Below are 20,718 nucleotides of genomic sequence, written 5' to 3'. Positions count from 1 at the left end.
CAGACCACCTACCAACGTGTGTTTTTGAACTGTGGGAGGAAACTGGAGCACCCGGAGGAAACCCACGCAGACACAGAGAGAACACACCAAACTCCTCACAGACAGGACTCGAACCCACAACCTCCAGGTCCCTGGAGCTGTGTGACTGCGACACTACCTGCTGCACCACCATGCGCCACTGTTCTGCTGCTAAACTGTCAGTAAACTCATAGTGATGCTAACTTTTTCTGGCGCTGTAACCCTCAAAGGTGTATGTCCACTACCCTTTAGTTAGGGAACATAATTGTAAGTTATTCTATTATAATTCTAGATTTTAAAATTGTATTGATTTCATAAACCTCATTTCATCTCCTGGACTTACATTGTGTTGTTTTATTTTACAGAGTAATTCCCACAAATATTCACCTCTCTTTCTGTAGAAGAGAATGTAATGTAACCTGAGGGAACATAACTGGATGTTAAAACCACTGTTGTGCATTTTATATTACTGTTACTCATAATGCATAAAGATTGTAATGTGATGTGGGGTGGGGAGTGGACAGGTGTCTTTTTTGTGAATGCCAGTTTTATTGTTTGTTTTTTCCTCTCCAGTTTCCCAGTTTCCTCTCCTGTTTCTCTCCAATTTTACATATTTGCCACATGTTAGATTTGGTTACAGCTTATTTTATGCAAAAAACTGTTTTGTTGCTGTGATGTAATTTTAAATAAAACATCTTTAATGCACGTTGAGTTCATTTTTGATGTGAAAGGTCAATATTTAAAAAAGAAAAAAGCTTTTTAAACATCATATTTTAATTACAGAAAACGTAAGATGTTTATCTAAATTCACCTGTCAGTTCTGTTGATTATACAGCAGATTTTCAGTATAAACTATTCATCCATCCATTATCTGTAACCACTTATCCAATTTTAGGGTCGCGGGGGTCCAGAGCCTACCTGGAATCATTGGGCGCAAGGCGGGAATACACCCTGGAGGGGACGCCAGTCCTTCACAGGGCAACACAGACACACACACATTCACTCACACCTACGGACACAGTCGAGTCGCCAATCCACCTGCAACGTTTTTGGACTGTGGGAGGAAACCGGAGCACCCGGAGGAAACCCATGCGGACACGGGGAGAACACACCAACTCCTCACAGACAGTCACCTGGAGCGGGAATCGAACCCACAACCTCCAGGCCCCTGGAGCTGTGTGACTGCGACACTACCTGCTGCGCCACCGTGCCGCCCATAAACTATTCAGATATTAGTATATTCAACTCAAATGTTCACTTTACCTTACTATTTAATTAAGTTATTTTTACTCAAATCAATTAATTTTCTCCATTATGCATTACTTAAATATTTTAAGACAATCACTTGCCTCAAACTCTTTCAGTACAATTAACTTATCTGGGCTTACAGTTGTACACTGGTTTTGCACTGGGTCTTATGTTCTTTAACTGTTTTGCACTGCTGTCTGATCCACAGTGCAACACACACTAACATCACTGCCATGTCAGTGACTCTGCAGCGCTGAGAAACATCAACATCCCAAACATCCTCGTACTTGTTCTGTGGTGAGTGAAAGGGGAGGACAAGTTAACATTCTTAAAATAACTGTTCTACAAAGCTGCTTTATTAAAGAAAATGATTCCATGCTGAAACCTGAACCTTTTGCATGACAAACAGGTTCTTTGCATCGTGATGGGATTCTTCAGAAAGATAGAGAATATAGAGTGGTTCCATAGCACCTCTTATGAAGGGTTCTATATGTCACTAAATTAGTTCTTCTATTGTAACAATTTCCTTTAATTAAAAAACAAACGTGTAGAACCATAATTTTTAAGAGTGTATACACAATATTAGATGCATCAAGTCTTTTATGTTGTACGTGTGAGGTTTGTTTTGGAGCGCGTCGGCTTGACACCAGGCAAAGCAAAAGCAACAAGAGCCGCTGACCTGTCAAACACAGCATCAGCAGTGCTATTTCATCTTCACCCGTTTTCAGACAAACCCCGCCTACTGCGCTGTGATTGGCTAGCCACTAACTCATAACAGACGTCCGAAAACCATTAATGCCCCCAAATCTGCTGAACTTCTGAATACAGATGATACATTCCATAGTACAGATAGTCAAAAGTATTTAAACACTTATTTTTAAAGTGAATGAATGGAGTTTATAAATGTTTCAAAACTAATTTACAAAACCCAACTTACAAGAATTAGGTTTCTTATTCAGAAAGTTTATACTGCCAAGTCTTAAAGTAATATACATTTTGTGCAGGCTTCAAGTGCTGTGGACAGGAACATAAACATGACACAATGAGTGGTAGCACAACCCAGTAAACATTTAGCCGTTGATTCAACGTTGAAATAACGTAATGGCTGCCAACTAATCAACGTTCTCTTAAGGTTGAAAATGAAAGTTGAAAAGACGTCCAAACACAGACATTGAAAAGACGACTTTTAGACGTATTTTGGACGTCCATTGACGTTATTAATTGGTCCCGAAATAAATTACTTGTATAAAACGCGTTTTGGACGTCCACTAACGTTATCGATTGGTTACCACTTAACTAACTTATTAAGATGGACTTTGGACGTCCATTGACGTTTAAAATATGTCCTTGACGGACAGACTACTTTTTGAACGTCCAGGGACGATCCTTGTTTACTGGGAAGTTTTTCTCTTAAACCTGTTTGGCATATTTCCCCACAAATATCATACTTAACATGAGTATATGTTAGTACACTGTATAAAAGAATAATATTAACGTCAAAAAACTTAGTTTACCCCCTGCAGTGAATAACTACAAACTGGTTTGTTAGTAACTGTGACACGTGAAACGCGTTGAAGAGCAGGAATGGATTTTCAGCCAATCCCAGCGCAGATGGCGGGGGGTCTGTCTGAAAACGGGTGGGGAAATCTCCGCGGGTCAGATTTATTGTAGCAACGAGCCTTAGTAACAGAGAGAGTCCATAGAGACGGTGTGTCCGGGGCAGGATCATGTGAAGGAATGCAGCCCTGTAAACCTGCTGAATGACCAGAGAGTGGAGAAGAGCTGAAATAAAACAGCACCGTCCTAAAGACTGAACATGGGGTGCGGGGGCTCCAAGATCACGGTGGTGGAGCCTGTGAAACCAGAGAGTCTGGGCGTGAATGAGGTAAAGTCCACTTCATTTAACTACTCAGAGCTGTACTAGCATTAGAGGAGATGGCGAAGGGTGGGGAGTTGGTGTGATTTGGGCGCGAGAAGTTGGCTGAGTTGAGAGTCCGTCAACACGGTTCAGTCCAGACATGACTGATCTTTATAAATATTTAATCAACCTCGGCGTGCCCGGGTTATACATTGTTTCTGAATCACTGTGTCAGTGTGCGGCAAGGCCCTCTTTGTCTTGGTCCTTCTCAGACTTACACAGTACACCCATGAAAACAAAGCAAATAATTTGTGACCTTGTGAGGACTGAAAATTCATGTGTAGTTAAGTAACTGTGTTATCTGTCACTGTTTTGTTCTTAAATTTTAGAATGTAGTGGCACATGGAGGAGCTCGTGGTGACTCTGCTGGGTCCAAGAAGACCACAGACAGTGGACTGGGCCTGGAGGCTGGAGAGACCATCGGCTTACCAGGGGCAGTTCCCAGAATACTCCCACCATTGAGAGGTATAAAGTCATTGAGTCATTCTGGCCTTTACTGAAAAGCGTTTACAACAATTTCCCCTTCTACAACAACTTCTAAATATTTTATTGTTAAGCAAAATTTGGGAGAGTTTCTGCTTTTCATTTATTAGTCTCTGCTCTTTAACTAAAACTATATCTGTGGAGCCAAAGCATAATAGTGACCAAGATTTCATGTTTGGGCTGTTAGCTCAGAGTCCAGGGCTGAATCAGGAGTGTCAGAGACAAGAGTCAAGTGAGATTTTAGAGGAGCTGCTGAGTCAAGGCATCATCCCTGCCCAGCCCAAAGTCACAGGCAGCGGAGAGGCCTATAACCTTATGGTGAGCGTTCACCAGTTAATACAGTCCTGATTATTTCTGTGATGTTTTGAAATCAAATGTCAGTTGACAGCATGTATATGTAATAGTTATGGTGTTCTCTAGCTGGAAGATGCAGGCAGGCAGAAGAGGAGACCCCCACCTCGTCTAGAGTCACTGAAGATTCTTAAAGAACAAGAAGTCCGAAAAAAAGAAGACATAGAAGAGAAAATGAGACAAGTGGAGGAGAGGAGAAAAGTACAGTAAAAAAACATAAGTCCTGAATTCACTGGCACTGAACAGACACATGACTGTGTATGTTTTCCTCCTTTGACACACTTCTTAAACTCAATATGGTGTTGATAATTAGCTAACGTTATGAGTCACACAAGCAGAACAGGATCAGAAGTATGCGGAGGCCTCTTTGGAGGCTAAACATACAGCCCTGTAAAACACCATTTCTCTGTGTTTAGGTGCGGGAAGAGGAGCTGCGAACCAGACTGAGGGCCAAGTCTGCACGGCCTCGTGGAGCTGCTCCACTAGGAGCTGAGGTTCAGGCTGATGCTGCTCAAGCTTCCCACATCCCACTCTCAGCCAAAGACCCCCACATGGACAGGAGTTTGGGAGATTCAGAGGAAAGGAGACTGACTGACTCTCCAGAGCTGGAAAACGATTCAACATTTCAGCAGATGGACAATGCTGATGAGTACTTTTAGTTTAGGCCTACCCCTAGACCACACTGCACTGAAGTTGGGCCAACACACTATATTTCCTATATTTAGCATGCATTCCTCATAACCATTGCACACACAGTCAGGTACAGAAAGAAGTATTTGAACTGAGACACAATTTTCCAAATTTAGCATCTGTACAGCGTCACTGGAACAAAAAAGGACAGACTAGCAAAATAATAAATATAAGGATCATTTAATCTTTTGTAGTCAGTGACTGCCTGAAGTCTGGACTGATGGACCTCACCAAATGCTTGGATTTCTCTTTCTGCCGTTCTGCTGCTCGTTTGTGGGTCATTCTGCCCTCAGTTATGACATCATTTTGTGAAAAGCATGCTCAGTTGAGTTAATGTCAGGTGACAAACATTGAAGAATGCTCAATTTCTTTGCCTTAGAAAGCTTTCTCAGAATATTTTGGGACATCCACCTTTTCTATCAGCTGTCATATCATCAATGAACACCGGTGACCTAGACCCATATGCAGCTATACATGCTAATGCTATAACACTGACTCCACCACTTTTGATAGATGATGTGGTATGCTTCCTCTTCCCTTCATTCTAGTTCAGTTTGGATATATCTGTTATAGATTATAGAAACTGTAATTTGGTTGTTCTTCCCTGGGACACTAGTATTTGGCTTCTTAAGATAAACTCTCTACATTTCCATTCATGAAATCTCTTAGTTGTAGATTTGTAAACACTGGTACAACCTCCTCTTGACTTTGTGAGATGTTGTGAAGGGGTTTATCAAAGAAAATATTCAGCAATCGTCTACTTCATACATCTTCCATCATCTCCCGGGCCAGTTGGTGTTGCTGAGTCCACCAGTACATATTTCTTGTTGAGAATGTACCAAACTGTAGATTTGGCAACTCGAAATATTTCAATTACATTTTAGCGTATGAAACAGAAAGGTTCATGATAATGGAGTGGCTATAATTCCCAAAGGATTAGTGGAATATTAATGTATTAATCCTTTTGAATGAAAGCTGAAAGTTTATACTGAAATAACATGTAGACGTCTTTGTTTTAAACTCATTGTACAGAAGCTAAATTGTAAAATTGTTTTACTGTCCAAATGCTTCCAGATCCAAATACATGCAGCACATACATTTGGAGATGTTCACAAGCATAATGCTTTTGCACTTGCACTTTATAATTCTCTAAATAGTTTTAATACTGGACTTTCACATTGTCTTACAACTGTTAATAAACAGAATTGTTGTTTGTTTGTGAACATGCTACACTGTGACTTATACATGACTTTCATCAGCTGCTGTGTAGAGGAAGTAATCCTATGCATACAGGAAACTACATCTTATAATCCCTCACTAGCTTTAATCTAATAGATGCTATAACCAAAGACACTCTTAGACATCTACAAATTATTCACAATGATTACTGTAATGAAAGTGAAAAAGAATATGTTCAACTGGTTGAGAAATTTTGTGACAACCTTAGAAACAAATATAAGGATCGATATATTTGCCAAGGCTTTTAATTAAATGAATGAATAAATAAATACAAGTTTACTTGAGATCTGTGTAATTTGGCCTTGCATTCACAAACATACAAATAAGCACAATACTCCAGATTGCACTGATCTTTTAAAATGTTCTAAAAGAGACAAAGAATACTAGCGAGCACATGTAAATACAAATAAATGAATGAAAACGGCCGCGTCCACAAGATGGCACTGTGTAGTCAGCGTGCTCCAAATTTACCACGCTTTCAAACGGTGTTTGTACGTGTGAATCTAAGAGTGACCTTTTAGGTGGTCATTGTATGTAACTATACCTTTTTTTTTTTTAACTAGGTCTGATTAAACGGCTGGGTGCTTGGTTTTCTTAGCTGAAGATCATATGTGGGTGTGTGGACATTCGGCTGCCTGTAATTTGTCTTCTGCTCATCCCTTTAAGACCAAAGTTTAGCAGAGTTCATGTCTATTAGGAGAGTCTGACTCTTGGTCTCTGCTGAGTTTAATATATTATATACACACAAGGCTTCAGTAAAGCGTTAGCTTGTGCATATTACATGTTAAAATCTGGTTTGGTGGGTGTTGTTCTTGTTGAAACTACAGCAGCCTTAATGAAGTGTATGTCTATGCAACTCATGCTAAGTTTTACAAGGCGTGTTGTACTGTTCTTTTCAGGACATGGGTGGAATATTTTCAGTGACCTATGACATCTGTCCTGTTTGTAGTGGTGGGAGAGAATTAAAATACATTTGTTAATCCTTCGTTGTTAAAGTCTCCATATGTGTCCAACCACCAAACTGAACATGCAAATGAGTGAAGGCAAAGGTACAAGAGAATGCAATAAGATAGGCTCCTATTGTATTCCTCTTGAAATCCAAACCTACCTCTATTACAGTGGTTCTGTTCTGGGCTTAACTAGGCATAAATAAATTAGTGAACTTCCTAGCATGCCAAAGAAGCTCTCCATGAGGTTCTTGTCATGCCTCTATGGCTGGTCGGTTGCTGACACTTTTTCTTGTAAAGCCTCAGTTATGTATCTCAAGGTGTTGGGCGTCAGAAGCTAGGCGAAGCATGGTGAACCCACCAAACATACAGCCTCTCAGGTTGCACGCCTCCACAAAACCCACAGCAGTTAAGTGATATGGACTGCAGGGACTAAATGACTGACCATATTAATTATTCACTGGCACCTTACTGAGTTACCTGCCTAGTTTGAATTACAGGTGGACCTAGAAAATTAGGCCTATCTGCTGTTTCTGTTTGTATAAATGAGGAGGAGGAGGAGGTTACATTTGTCTCTATGAGAAAAGCTGTTTATAATAGCTCAAAAAATATCTGTGGATGTTTTAATTAAAAACTAGAACAAGAACTTGTTAAAACCACTGAAGAACTACTGAAGATCCTGCACTATTTATAGGTTGTGACTCAAATTTCTGCTAATTTGTGACCATCTTAAGGCCTGCCACTTCTACTGAAGAATGACGTATTTATCAGAGGTTTTCGCACATAATCGTGGAGTCCATGCCAGCTGAAGTACACACTGTCATTGAAGAGGGAGGGGAATATCACATCCTTTTCAAATACACGACTTTCCTCTCACTGTTACACCACTCACATCATTTAAATTTTAAAATGGTCTTGAATTATAAAAAGAAAAACAGAACCATGTTCACTTTTTGCTCTCAGAGTGGTGGACCACACTTTATATGTCTACAAGCCTGTTCAAGTTCAACTTAGTACAAAATATTCCAAGACATAATGACAAATGTGAGATGCTGCCCATGCTGGCACATTGGTTGCTTTGTCCTCTGAGTGTAACATCATCTGAAAAGCATGAGTCCTCTGGTGCACACCTGTCTCACTGCGCTGCCGTCTCTGGCTCATGTGGTGGCTTCTTAGCACCAGTTTAACCACCTGTCATTCTGTCCCAGAAACCAAGCTGACCATTTGGTGTAAAGTCATTGTGCTCACTTTCAGATATATTTAACCTCTTTAAAGCTTAGAAAGAAAAGACACTTACATAGAAGGTCGTGTTTCATCAATACAGTAACCTATATGTGATTTATGAGAACAGGATGAGAACATGTTGAATGTGGAACTCTACCTGTCACACATACACTTAATCTATTGTCATTATACCTGTGAGGGCTTCCATGCAGTCCTATATTAATGGTAGGACAGTAGTTCTACACCTAAACCCAGGCTTAACACTAACCCCATCCAGTCTTTAAAAACAGGTGGTGAAAACTTTTTCAAGTGAGGGCCACATCTCATTGTGAGAGCCATTTGGCCCTCACAGAGGTAGCAAGACAAGTAACACGCAAACACAAACACACACACACTCACACTTATCAAAGCAACAAGTGTTCTTGGACAGTCCTGTGGTTTTTCAGCAGAGGCGCACACAACCGGCTCGTTGTACCGCTGCCCAGCTGTTGGTGGGCGCGTGTAGTGGGCGGGGATAAATGGAAATCCGCGCCCATTGACACCTCCCAGTGGGCGGGGCTTATCCGGCGCATTTAGCAATGGGGTCAGAAGCAGTAAGCAGAAGTCACGTCAGTTACGCAGCGGAGTTCAACCCACCTGAGGATCTTCGGCTCAATCCGCTCCATATTTTCCTCCAGAAGTGATATTAACTCTACCTCGAGCAGCCAAGTTTGTAGCCCAAAGCCGTGTTTTAATCTTCTCTGAAACTGGTTACTGTTGCCGTAACTCCGCGTGCACTTATCGTGTTTTAAAGGGCTGTGAAAGTAGCGGGAGAGTTCGACTCTGAAAATATTGCACTAAGTTACGTCTATTTTCTCTGTTATTGTTTTGCACTTGAGTATTGTCTCCTGCGTTTTTGAGGATGCATACTACCCAAAAGGACACGACTTACACCAAGATATTCGTCGGAGGTCTTCCGTATCACACAACGGATTCCAGCCTGAGGAAATATTTTGAAGTGTTCGGGGAAATTGAGGAGGCTGTGGTGATTACCGACAGACAGACTGGGAAGTCCAGAGGATATGGCTTTGTAAGTCTCGACCCATATTTTATTTCTCTTGGTTTTCGTTGGGTCAAAATCCCTCAGCTGTTGCCCACGGTGTTTTATCGCCAGCACATCGCACGTTTTCGTTAATGAGAGCGTCATGTTCCTGAGTCCAGAGCATGCCCCTTTAGCTTTAAAACTGTAAAGCCTCTAGTCAGTCCCTCGTGGTTCTTCCTTCCCTTCAGAGCTGGGTGGGACGGTTAATGACACACAGATTAGCTTCAGTGTTTAGCTGCCACACTTCGGCCTCTTCGTCTTCAGAGTGGAGGGTTTCTCTGAGTACAAAACCAAGGAGCAGCGCCAAACATCAGTTCAAGATATCGCAAAAAATATCGCGATATTTAATGACATGTTTACAACGTGCTATTTGTATCGCGATATTTTGCAAGAAAACACACAATGTCCTAGTGCCAAATATAATATTTGTTTTCTAGGTTCAGTGTTACACGCACACACTATGCCTTAGGGACAAATATAACATTTGTTTTCTAGTTTTGTTTCTGTTGTTACAACTGCAAAATGCAATGTTTGTAATAAAGGTCAGTGTTGGAACTACAGTATGCTCAGAAAAACAACAAAAGTGACATCAACATGTTGCACATTTCTAGTGCCCATTATTTTTGATTAGTCATTCTTCATGTTTTTGTATGTTTGGGCTTTTTTTCTCTTTTTTTGGTCCTCATTTAGTGAGCTTGTGCTTATTATTGGTGAAGCAATTGGCACACATTCAGTGGAAAGCTAACTCCCTATGATGGGAAAATTTCTATATTTCAAACTTGTCATTAAGCACAGTAGCCAACCATGACCAGCCTTGCCATAAGTTGCTCTAATGGAGTCCTGTTGGCTCAGCTGTGGGACTAAGAGCAGCCTGATAAAGTCTCTCATAGCTAGAGTGTAAACACCCTAGCCTGGAAATTGTTGACCATCTACACAGCTGAAGTGCAGTCTTAAGGTTTGTCTGAAGTGGAGAGATTTCACAACAAACTGGCTGCTGCCTCAGCCTTCTCTGATAATTTTGGCAGGATTTTTAAGAGGTCTTTAAAGAATAGTGTTGTCTTTGTTTTATTTTACAAGGAGATTGCATTACATTAAACTTATAAACCTAAATGGTATTTAATTATGTGTGATTTGAAGGAAAGTATGGGTGGATAATTTATCGAAAATATATAACCATGCTCAGACATTTTCACTTATGTGATAAGTGTCACAATATTCTGACAAAGAAAATGCACAGATAGTGTTACATTAAAAAAATAATAATAATCTTTCAACATTCTGGGTACAGTGATTGGATTATTTTTTTTAAACGTTCTTAAGCACCTTCCTTTTTGTCAATTTCGTCCCCTAGGCTTTGTAAAGTTCCTTTCTTAAAAGAAAAGTATTTCTGGGCTGTAAATGTGTCAAAGCTGAAGAAGTTTATAATATATTATTTTTTTCAATTAACCAGAGGACAGCATTTTTCTAAACATCTGTCTATCTAATTCAAATGTCGTTAACATTTTACAACTTCTGTAAAATCAGGTGACGATGGCAGACCGCTCTGCAGCAGACAGAGCATGTAAGGACCCCAACCCCATTATTGATGGCAGGAAGGCCAATGTAAATCTGGCTTACCTGGGAGCCAAGCCACGAGTGATGCAGCCAGGTGAGGTTCTCAGTATCTGTTTCAGAGAGGATGTCGTTGTTGTGCATCAGTAAAAAGTGATACTGGCAAGAGCACATGCAGTGCTGAATGATGTCATTGTCCTTATATCACTAGCCTTTTTTGACTGATTGAGAATGCTTTAATCTTACTGGTGCCAACATGACCAGGAATTAAAAGATGTTTTCTGTGAATCTCTGCATAGGTTTCACTTTCGGAGTACCCCAAATTCATCCAGCTTTCATCCAGCGACCATATGGGTAAGTACCAGCAGTATCTTCCACAAAACGTTGACTGTGTGCAGGACGAGAAAGGTTAACAACTGATAGTGATGTTATAATTCCAAGAAAGAAAAATACCTCTTTTTAAATATATAGATATATATAAAGATGTTGTACTGTCCCAGTCACTCCTGCTACGTCTGACTTAACACACACACACACACACACACACACATATTGTCATTACAATAATTTATAATGATCATCAATGCTTAACCAAAATGTACCCCTTTTTGAATAATTGATTAGGTATGTGTATATGTCGAAGAGAATGAGTGTGTTTTTGTACGTGTGAGATGTTCTTTTACTGGCTATAGCCTGACTCAATATTGTCTTTCTCTGGTCCGACAGGCTCGATATGGGTTAAGCTAACTGATGATTTGAGGAATAGCTCTGAGGGCATTGCACAGATCAGTAGCAACCATACCTGTAGACTCAAACACACACAAACAAGCTTGAAATGGTGATTACAGATGCATGTATGTTGGTTTTTACTATGGTTTGGACTTTTATTTTAATAGTGTATAGAGCTGTGTGTGCCTTTTTACCGTTATGAAGTGGTGTTAATAGCTAAACTGTGTGCTTTTTCATTTACTTGGGGATAAAAGGCTGGTTTGGGGGTGTTGACTTTCAGTGTTGTGAAGGAATAATAACTTTGCCAGGGGCAGCAAAGTGGGGTTTTCCTTTGATGCTTTGTTTTCTTCTTCTTTATTTATTTATTTTGCTGGAGCTTGTTTTTTGTGTTTACTGGTGTCTTGTTTTTGGAGTGAGTGCAATCTTTTTGTGTGATGTTGATACTTCTTTTTCTCCACCCAACCTCAACCAAACAAACAACCCAACGACAACTTGCTTGCACGTTTTTTTTTCTTCTTCTTCTTCCCCCATTCCCACTCACACCTGCCAAGGGTAAATTTTTGGCTTTCTTTCCCTTTGTACTCTTTTCGTTGTCTATCAGTTTGTCCCTTCCTTCATCTGTCTTTCTCTCTATCTCTCACTTTGTCTCTGTCTCTCTAGCCCTATAAGGCATCCAGCAGTGGTTCTAGGATCCCTGGAGACCTACAGTCTTTCAATCAATGATATGTTGTTGTACACAATGGGAAAACAGCTGGCCCTTCTTTTGTGCAAATCTGACATTTTTTTTATGAGAATTATTTGACATGCTGAGAGTTATACATTTAGAGAAGGAACCCGGGGTCTTTAGCTTTTTCATTATTTCATCTACTGTGTGGGAGTGAGTGTGCGTGCCTGCATGTGTTTGCGGTGTTGCAAGCCCCCCTCTCCAGTGTGACACAAACAAATGTCTGGATGGCACGGCCCCCTGAACGAGCCTTCGTCACATGGCCCTTTGCGTTAAGGAAAACAAGCTTCTCCATTGTGCGACACAAAGGCCATAATGCTGACAGTGCAGTCGCATGAAGCCTACTTTCTTTCTCTCTCTCTCTCGCTCTCAGTTTGGCTTTTGGGGGCTGGGTTGCCCTTAGCGTGTAGCAATGTGACCCACTCTGAAATACAGGCCCAATATGATGCAATGTCACTTTAAAAAGCATCTCTCTCATAGCAACAGTGTCTGAGCTGGTGTGAGATGGCCTGTCAGGGACTAGCTGAGGGTGTTTGAATGTGAACTTCATGGTGTTGACCTTGGAGCAGTTGGCTCATGCTGACCTGAAGCCAAACCCAACATTGCTGTGTCACAATGGGACAATAGTCCACTAGTTTGATGCCAGTCTGTGGCCCAGTGGTGATATTTATTTGATCTGCCTCACTCTATACTGTAACTTTATGTTCATGAATAATGTGGCCTGTTCAATAGCTGTGCTATATGTGGTGCCACACTGTATCCATGCGTGTCTGAAATGACATTTTGTATGGTTGGGTCAGTTGCCCAAAAGCAGAAAATGTAGAGTGCACAGAGCTAGGATTTTTAAATGGAGGATGGTGACATGATGCACACAGTCATCCAGTTATTAGCAGGCTTGATATGCATCTGTTACTTTGGCCCTTTAGGACTTTAGAAAGTCCTATGTGTCACCAGTCAGATTCTAACAGATGCCAACAGGTGTGCCCTCCCCCACCCCCCGGAGGTGGATTTGATGGATACTGTCTCCATGGCATTTGATCTTAAATGAACTTTTAATTATATATGGACTTGTGACGGCCCGCAGCAGTCCTGTCAGAAGGGTGAAATGTTTGTTGTCTGGCATTCCGTTCAGTCAGAGTTGTATTTTTAACTAGTGTCTGAGCAGAAAATGCCAGTGAAAACCCTTAGGACTAGATTCTATTGGATTTACAACTACTGGGCCACAGTTGAGTGCTGGGGCATAAACGTACTGTTTGGGGCACACTACTAACCCATGTGTGGTCAAAGCACTATAAGTTTGACTAGGCATAAATGAGTGGCCAGTTAATATGTGCTTATGTTAAAGAGTGAGTAACGGTATTTTTTGAAAATGAAGATGTAAGATCATGTGGTTTATTTATTTATTTATTTTTTATCTATTTTTTTTTTAAATAAATGAAAGGGGCCAATGGAGATGATTTTAGAGCTCTACTTTACACCAAGAAAGAACTAGTTTGCATATGACACAGTCTTAACAGAATTTGTTATTTAAGCCCAATCTGGACTGGACAAACGCCAGTTCTAAACCTGACATGAATGGTAAGAAACTGGATCACACTAATTTAAAGTTAGCCAGGTAAACACAAAGTTCTGCTCCAATTCTAATACACTGTAATTTGCTAATTGCCCCTTGGCCCAGTTTACCATCCACCATCTACCTACCATTGGGCTGCACTGTGTTTTAAAAGATGTGATACTGTTTCTGATGGAGAAAAAGAAATGGGGACGTGAGTGAGGGAGAAGGGCATGGTGTGATTTCAGCTGGCCCTCTTTGGAGCATACCTCAGCAGCTCCTGTTGGGGATGAAAATAGCTTAGGTCCAGCTTCTCCTGTCATTCAAACAGAGGGCAATCTGTGGAGCTTTTGAGCAGTATGATCTTATGTTCCAAACACAGTGCATTTAAAGAAGATGAGTTTGAAGGGAAAAATTCCCCTTATTTTTTTTTTAAATGTTTAAAAAAAATTGAATGGTTTATATGTAAACAAATTCATTTAGTGTTTTGATGTAAAATACTTTGATCAAGAGCTTTTAATCCATTTTTTACAATAGTTTTGAGTTTTTGAGAGTGCATTTATTGCGGAGACAAATGGCGCATGACAAAATAGTTCCCAACAAAAACAAATTTCTTCACTTATACCAGCATTTTTCCATTTTCATTTTCATGTGGTTCAGTGGTCATTTTGGATGGTGACAAAATGTCAGTGTTTACTTTTTTAAGCTATCACAGCCCCTGGTCCTTACATTATATAGCATCATGTATTCATGGTGAAATTTAAAAACTGGTTTTACTAAGAAGAATACTAAGAAGAAGTTATTTCATCTGTTCTCAGCCGCCCTCTCCTAATGCAGAGGAAGGCTGCTCTGCTATTTTTGGTGGCCTGCATGTGTGGTGTGTCTCACGTTTATGTGTGTGAATCTGTGTCTTTGATTTTCTTAATTATGGTATTGAGTCTGCCATATATACTGCAGTTTTTAGAAACTGTGTTTTACTGTAAACTATTTTGTTTGGAAACCGAGGTGTGTGTGCTGAGTTTTTTGGCATTGTGTTTTGTAACCCTGTGTGTGCTGTGCTGTGCTGAACAGTTGTGTATCACTTTTTTATGTCCTTATTTGAGCCATATTATGTTAACTAAAACAATGCTGTTACCTTCAGGCTGGCGAAGCAACAGTGCAGGATATCATAGGAACAGCTTTGCCCTTTGACCTGAGTGAGAGAACTAGAGATGGCTTTTTTCCCCTATTTTTTATTTTGTGCTTTGTGTGAGTGGTTGGGTTGTGTTAAGTTGATGTTGGTGATAGACCCTTTTTAATTCTTTCTTTCAAAAAAAAAATTTTTTTTGAAGCCTGCATTTGTAGACTTGCTTCTATATCTGGTGCAATGAGTTCTGGTTTGTTGGTGGTTTTGGCTGTATGATGGTGTGCTCAGAATAGGGTTGCCATGATAGGACTATATGGTAGCAACTTCTAACTATATGTTATATATGTACGTGTATATAACTAAATGTTCTGGTTGTTTCACAGGCCCCTTTTAACCTGGACTTAAGTATTTGGTTCAAGTAATTGAATTTATCAAAAAAAAAAAAAAAAAAACAGATGGTGGAGAACCCATGTTTTAATTTTCATCTTCGATTTTATGATTTGATATCTATCAATTAAATATGCAGTGCCACTGCCTAATACAGAAATGTGATATGGGAAACGGGGCAAAATCTCTCAGTGCAGTGCAGTGGTGTACGTAATGAATGGCAGAATGTGCTCTTTGTTCCTGATTGCTTATTTAATCAAAACTCCCCTCTGTGTGTGCCGTCCGGCCTGAAGCTCATTGTCTAAGCGCAGAGGGGGAAATAGCCAGCAGCGTCCCTTTTTGAAAACTGTCCAGCTGTCAAAGTGGCAGTGACATGTTCACAATGCCCCCCTCATCTCCTCTCTGCTTCCCCATGGTCCCACCTTCCCAGAGATCTGCAACACATCATGTGACTAAGACAACGTCATTCTAAACCCCAAAGTCACTCTCTTGAAATTTTTATCTGGAGTCACTAGCGTCCTATAGCGCATACCAGCGCTTATAGGTGCTAAAACTCACTTTGAGGAAGCAGTTGGAGAAAGCTTTGTGCAGTTCTCGTAGTTCAGTTGGAGAAGAGTTTAGACATCTATTCTGGCAACCCTATGTCTCTAATAACCACTAGCAGGCATTTTCTTGGTGTTACTGGACAATGGGGTGTTGGATTGTGGAAATTGGGGTGCTTGGCCGCGGTGTGGGTTTTGCCAGTGGTTGTGGTTCTGCAGTTAAATAATCATGTTGTTTTGTTTTTAATTTTTAATTTTTTTGACACTTGTATGTTTGTGTCTCACAGGATTCCCGCTCATTACGTGTACCCGCAAGCCTTTGTTCAGCCCAGTGTTGTCATCCCTCACGTGCAGCCGGCCTCTGCCTCAACCACGGCCACCTCACCCTACATTGACTACACTGGGGCTGCATATGCACAGTATGCCAGTGCAGCCAGTGCCGCAGCCGCAGCCGCTGCATACGAGCAGTACCCCTTTGCGGCGTCACCTGCAGCCACAGGCTACGTAGCCACTGCCGGATATGGCTACGCCATGCAGCAGCCTCTGGCCGCAACTGCTGCCCCAGGATCCGCAGCAGCCGCCGCAGCTTTTGGCCAATACCAGCCCCAGCAGCTGCAAGCCGACCGGATGCAATAGCAGCGAGTGGCATGGAGAGGAGGAGACGTAAGGGGAGCGAGCCAACACCCAGCAAATGCTCATCAACTGTGAAAAGGAGGTGGATGGAGATAACTGAAGATAGTTGAAGGGTGTATTGCTGGAGGAGAAAGAGTTAATATGAGAAGGATGGTGATTAGTGGAGGTGCTTAGTGAGGTGGGAACTCCATTGCTTTCCAACTTGCTGTGATTTAATAATGACAAAAAAGAAAAAAAGTGAAAAAATATGGAAAACAGAATCACAGAAAAGAGTTAGGAGGGCAATTTAAGTTTTTACCATTAGAGAAAACATTATTGTTATCCTTATTATTAATAGTGAAGTAGTATATTTATTGCTAAAGGAGAACGGAATGACTAATCACTGTGGTTTGAAGATGTAGAAGAAGCCTTAAGTCCCAATGCTGTCAATAACGTAAGAGAGCATTCTTCTCGAAGGGCGTTAAATGTCCCCACAGTGTTTTGATTCTGAAGCCCTGTAACTTATATATTTATTCTCATTTTTGAGGGCTCTTTTTGTTCTGTCTTCTCATGTGCATTGCAATTTGTTTTGTTTCTAATTATCAGGGAAATGGAGTATTTTCAAGCAAATTAGTAAAGACAAACTCTGCCAATCAGGGAATAGTAGACATAACTGTGGAGAAATGGAGAAAAAGAAAATGTAGTCGTAACTTTGTTTCACATGTGTTCAGAACTACCTTTTTTTTCTTTCTTTTTTTTTTTTTTTTTTAAAAATCTTCCTGATGCTGAATGTCCCCCTTCTCTGACTCCAGTTTTGACCTCTTGACCTATGCAAAGCAAACAAGCCACAGGAGACAAAACAAACTGCAGGAATAGCAGAGATTATCTGCCACTCCTCTACAAAGGACAACAAACAATTTGAGGGCACTCTGAATGGACATAATGATGTTTAATTATTTGCCTACAAAAACACATGCAATACTAATTTCCTTACACTGTTGGAGTGGGGCAAGATTTGAGAAATGTGTGGAAACATACATACATACATGCTTTAACAACTACAATGGCAGACTCGGCTGGAGACCAAGGGTTAGAACCAGGCAGCAGCTGCTGTGTTGGGAGGGACAGACAGACACACACACACACACACACACATACACAGACGGATCGCTCTGGAAAGAACGCATCACTTGTGCTCATTTGTTGAGCTGTCACTTTTTAATCCCTGGGCCCGTTTGGGAACAGGTCCCCTCCAGCTCGGTCAGCAATTCCACCTCTGTCCTAGAGAGGGGCTGGAGGCTTAAGCACAGGGCACCCTCTCTCTGAACCCCCTCTAACATCACCCCCACCCTCTTCAACACTCGCCGGACCTGTCTCTTGTGAGCAGCTACTCCCTGAAATAGGACACGGAGGTGCAACAAGGGATTAAAAAAATACAAACAGGCACATACATACTCACACTCATACATGTTTTTAACCCTGTACCAATGGACTACTATCAGTCAACCAATCCATATCAGTGAAAATTTATCTCTGTTCTTTTTTGTGTTTTTGTAAAAAAAAAAAAAATGTCTGTACACCAGCATGTCTTTTCTGAATTGAGAGCTGAATCCATTCTCTAGTCTCTCCAAAAGAGCTAATGTTAACATCTTTGTGTAAGAAAGCAGCACTAAAGCCTAGGGTTCGAATACAAGTATGAGGGTTCTTTGTTTGCCTTACAGTTGTTACACTATTTAAAGAGGAATAAGAAATCTACTATTTAAGATATTTATTTTGAGATATGTTGCGCTCTAAGAACAGAGACTTAGTGGCGGTACTGTATTAATATAATGTATTCATCTCATGGCATATAAGTTATTGAATAGAATTAGTTGTAGTATCATTAACATACTCAACCAAAAATGTTGACATAGGACTTATTTAATATACAATTCTGTATGTGCACTGTACAATTCTATATTTTTTCTCTATGCCTTTTGAATTTTAGAACATTACATTAAATATCAGCTAGTGTAATGCCTATTGTAAGACGTTTATTTAAGTGCAGGCCTATTTGCAGGCAAATTCTCTTTTGTAATATTTAGGACTGTCAACAATTTGAAGAAAAAAAAGGAAAAACAAAAAAAAAATTCTAGCAAAACTAAGCAACATGCTGCTTCATAAACTAGAATGTATAGTCCTTGTCAAGGTTGAATAGCTGTGCTTCTACTGCTTTTAATATACATCAGATGGGCTATTTTACACTGTTGGGAATTTTTATACTTGAACTATTTCTTACAAGGGAAAATATGAAAATGAGTAACAAAAAAACTTTTTAAAGGAAGATTTTCATTGTCACTGGATTTGGGCATGTAAGGTGTTATTTACTATTTAACGTAAATCCAAAGGTCCTCTTGGTAAGCCTTATTTCAGATTTTCAACACTATTTACTCTAAATGGAAATAAAAAGGTTCTATATTTCAACCTTAAACACTGTTTCTTTGTCTATTTCCTGTGATTTTACTCAGGTTTCCATCCAAATGTTCACCCATAATATTTGTGTGGATTTATGTATCAGAAAGTGTTCTAATTAATTTTTAAATGACTATGTTTCAACATCATCTTATCCCTTGGGATTAAACAGGCTTTTTTGTTGCTGTGCTTTTAGGACTGATTTATTTAAAGAAAATCTTTGCTGGCTGAAATGTCAGAATACAAATGCTGATCTTCAAAGAATAAGACATGGACTGAGAAGATTTCTGGCCCTTAAATCAGAAGCTTTTCTGAACAATCAGAAGTGCCGATTTCTCTATTGTTTACCTAACTGACAGGCTTCATGAATCCGGGATCTGGATTTTTAGAATTCAGGGTTTTTACTCTTGATAAGCAGCCATTGTTAGACTACAGCATTATCACTCATTAATAAGTGTATTCTACTATTTCAAGGTGTTCAGGTTTAACACAGATTTTATAAATAACAGATAACAGCATATCCAATAATACTCCGGAGCAGCTGCATGCAACAATAGGTCACCATGCTCAATGCCAAACACTGACCCACCGGCATTGTTCTTTTAAGCAGTGGAACTGCATTTTGACATCATGGAGCCAAATGCAATATTTTTAGAATGAGTTGGAGTGGGAATTGTGAACATCACTACTTGTCCTCAATGACACTTGCATGACTGAATGTAATCAAATCCTCACACCAAAATTCTAATAGATTGTAAAATCTTTCCAAAAAGTAGACACCTACTTCATTTTATTTTAAAATAAAAACAAGACATTTAACAGCAAATTACAAATGAAACTACATTTTAAAAACTGTTATATAACTATTAATGTAGCAGAGTTTGTCCTGAATTACAGATATAAATGTGGGTGTAGCTCATAATGAATGTGGATAGTCACGTTTGTAGTGATTCTGGAGGATGAGTATGTTCTTCTTCCCTGAAAATGGATTGACCAAGCTGCTGGACTGAACTCAGACGTGATGCAACCTGAAAGGCAAAAATCCCTCTTTACAAAGTTGAAATAATTCCATTGCTCCCTACATGATGTCCTTGCACTATTAAAAGTTACAAGTACAAACTGTTCATGGAGTGGAGTATCATAGAGCTTTACTGTTACAATGGCCAAGCTGGAAATTTGCTCAGTGTTTCCATATGTGAGCAATTGGTTCATCAAATGTGGATAATGAAAGAGCTGTGACAAGAGGCAGAACTGTCTGGTGGGCCACAAACACTGCCAGCACGACTCACCTCTTCTGCTCACCACTGAGATTTATTTATGACTTTGTTTATTCTGCTTTGCGCCTGAAGAAATGTAACTTGATTTCGTTCTCAAACACTTATGACTAAAGGTGGTAACTTTACCGTCCATCTGTAAATCATGAGTGTGTGTGTATGTGTGTGTGTGTGTGTGTGTGTGTGTGTGTGAGAGAGAGAGAGAGAGAGAGAGAGAGAGAGAGAGAGAGAGAGAGACCTCACTGGATTGTACTGATGTTATGCCACAGCTTGTGCATAGCTACTGACGTAATACATTAACCCTGATAGCATGTTGATCTTACAATAGGAACTCCACAGATTCCTCTGAGGCCTCACCAAAGTGGCATTTGACTACCTTTACATTCTGATCAACCCTTTCAATTAAACCCTTTTCCTAAACATGACCCAGATTGCATAACTAGTCATCTGTGCATAAAGTGTATTCTTACTCTAGCACACCACTCAACAGGCTATCACAAAATGGAGGCTTGCCAGAGTACCTTAAATAATTAAAGGCCTGTCTAATCAATAAGAAATGCCTGCTGGTCCT

The 20,718-nt window shown here is 40.2% G+C and overlaps 2 protein-coding genes across 3 annotated transcripts; both read left to right on the top strand.

The window, feature by feature from the left end:
• Positions 1-3,014: 3,014 nt before the first annotated feature.
• stmnd1 (stathmin domain containing 1) lies at positions 3,015-6,183 on the top strand. The gene is made up of 5 exons (XM_066675729.1): positions 3,015-3,151; positions 3,514-3,649; positions 3,855-3,985; positions 4,088-4,219; positions 4,435-6,183. The coding sequence occupies exons 1-5, from the start codon at positions 3,083-3,085 to the stop codon at positions 4,675-4,677; spliced, it is 711 nt and encodes a 236-aa protein (XP_066531826.1). The 5' UTR covers positions 3,015-3,082; the 3' UTR covers positions 4,678-6,183.
• A 2,538-nt stretch (positions 6,184-8,721) lies between these two features.
• On the top strand, positions 8,722-18,868 carry rbm24a (RNA binding motif protein 24a). Of its 2 annotated transcripts, XR_010803709.1 has the most exons (5): positions 8,722-9,187; positions 10,724-10,847; positions 11,050-11,104; positions 16,098-16,621; positions 17,029-18,868. XR_010803709.1 is itself a non-coding variant. In XM_066675409.1 (4 exons), exons 1-4 carry the CDS (start codon positions 9,020-9,022, stop codon positions 16,444-16,446), a joined length of 696 nt encoding a protein of 231 aa, XP_066531506.1. In that variant the 5' UTR covers positions 8,722-9,019; the 3' UTR covers positions 16,447-18,868. The 2 variants fall into 2 exon arrangements, 1 of the variants encoding a protein (XP_066531506.1); XM_066675409.1 differs by having other exon boundaries at positions 16,098-18,868.
• The last annotated feature ends 1,850 nt before the right edge of the window (positions 18,869-20,718 follow it).

Source organism: Hoplias malabaricus, chromosome 6 (genome assembly GCF_029633855.1).
Source record: "Hoplias malabaricus isolate fHopMal1 chromosome 6, fHopMal1.hap1, whole genome shotgun sequence".
Taxonomy (NCBI): Eukaryota; Metazoa; Chordata; class Actinopteri; order Characiformes; family Erythrinidae; genus Hoplias; species Hoplias malabaricus.
Note: the sequence above shows the minus strand (reverse complement) of the source record. Positions and strands in the feature narration are given on the sequence as shown.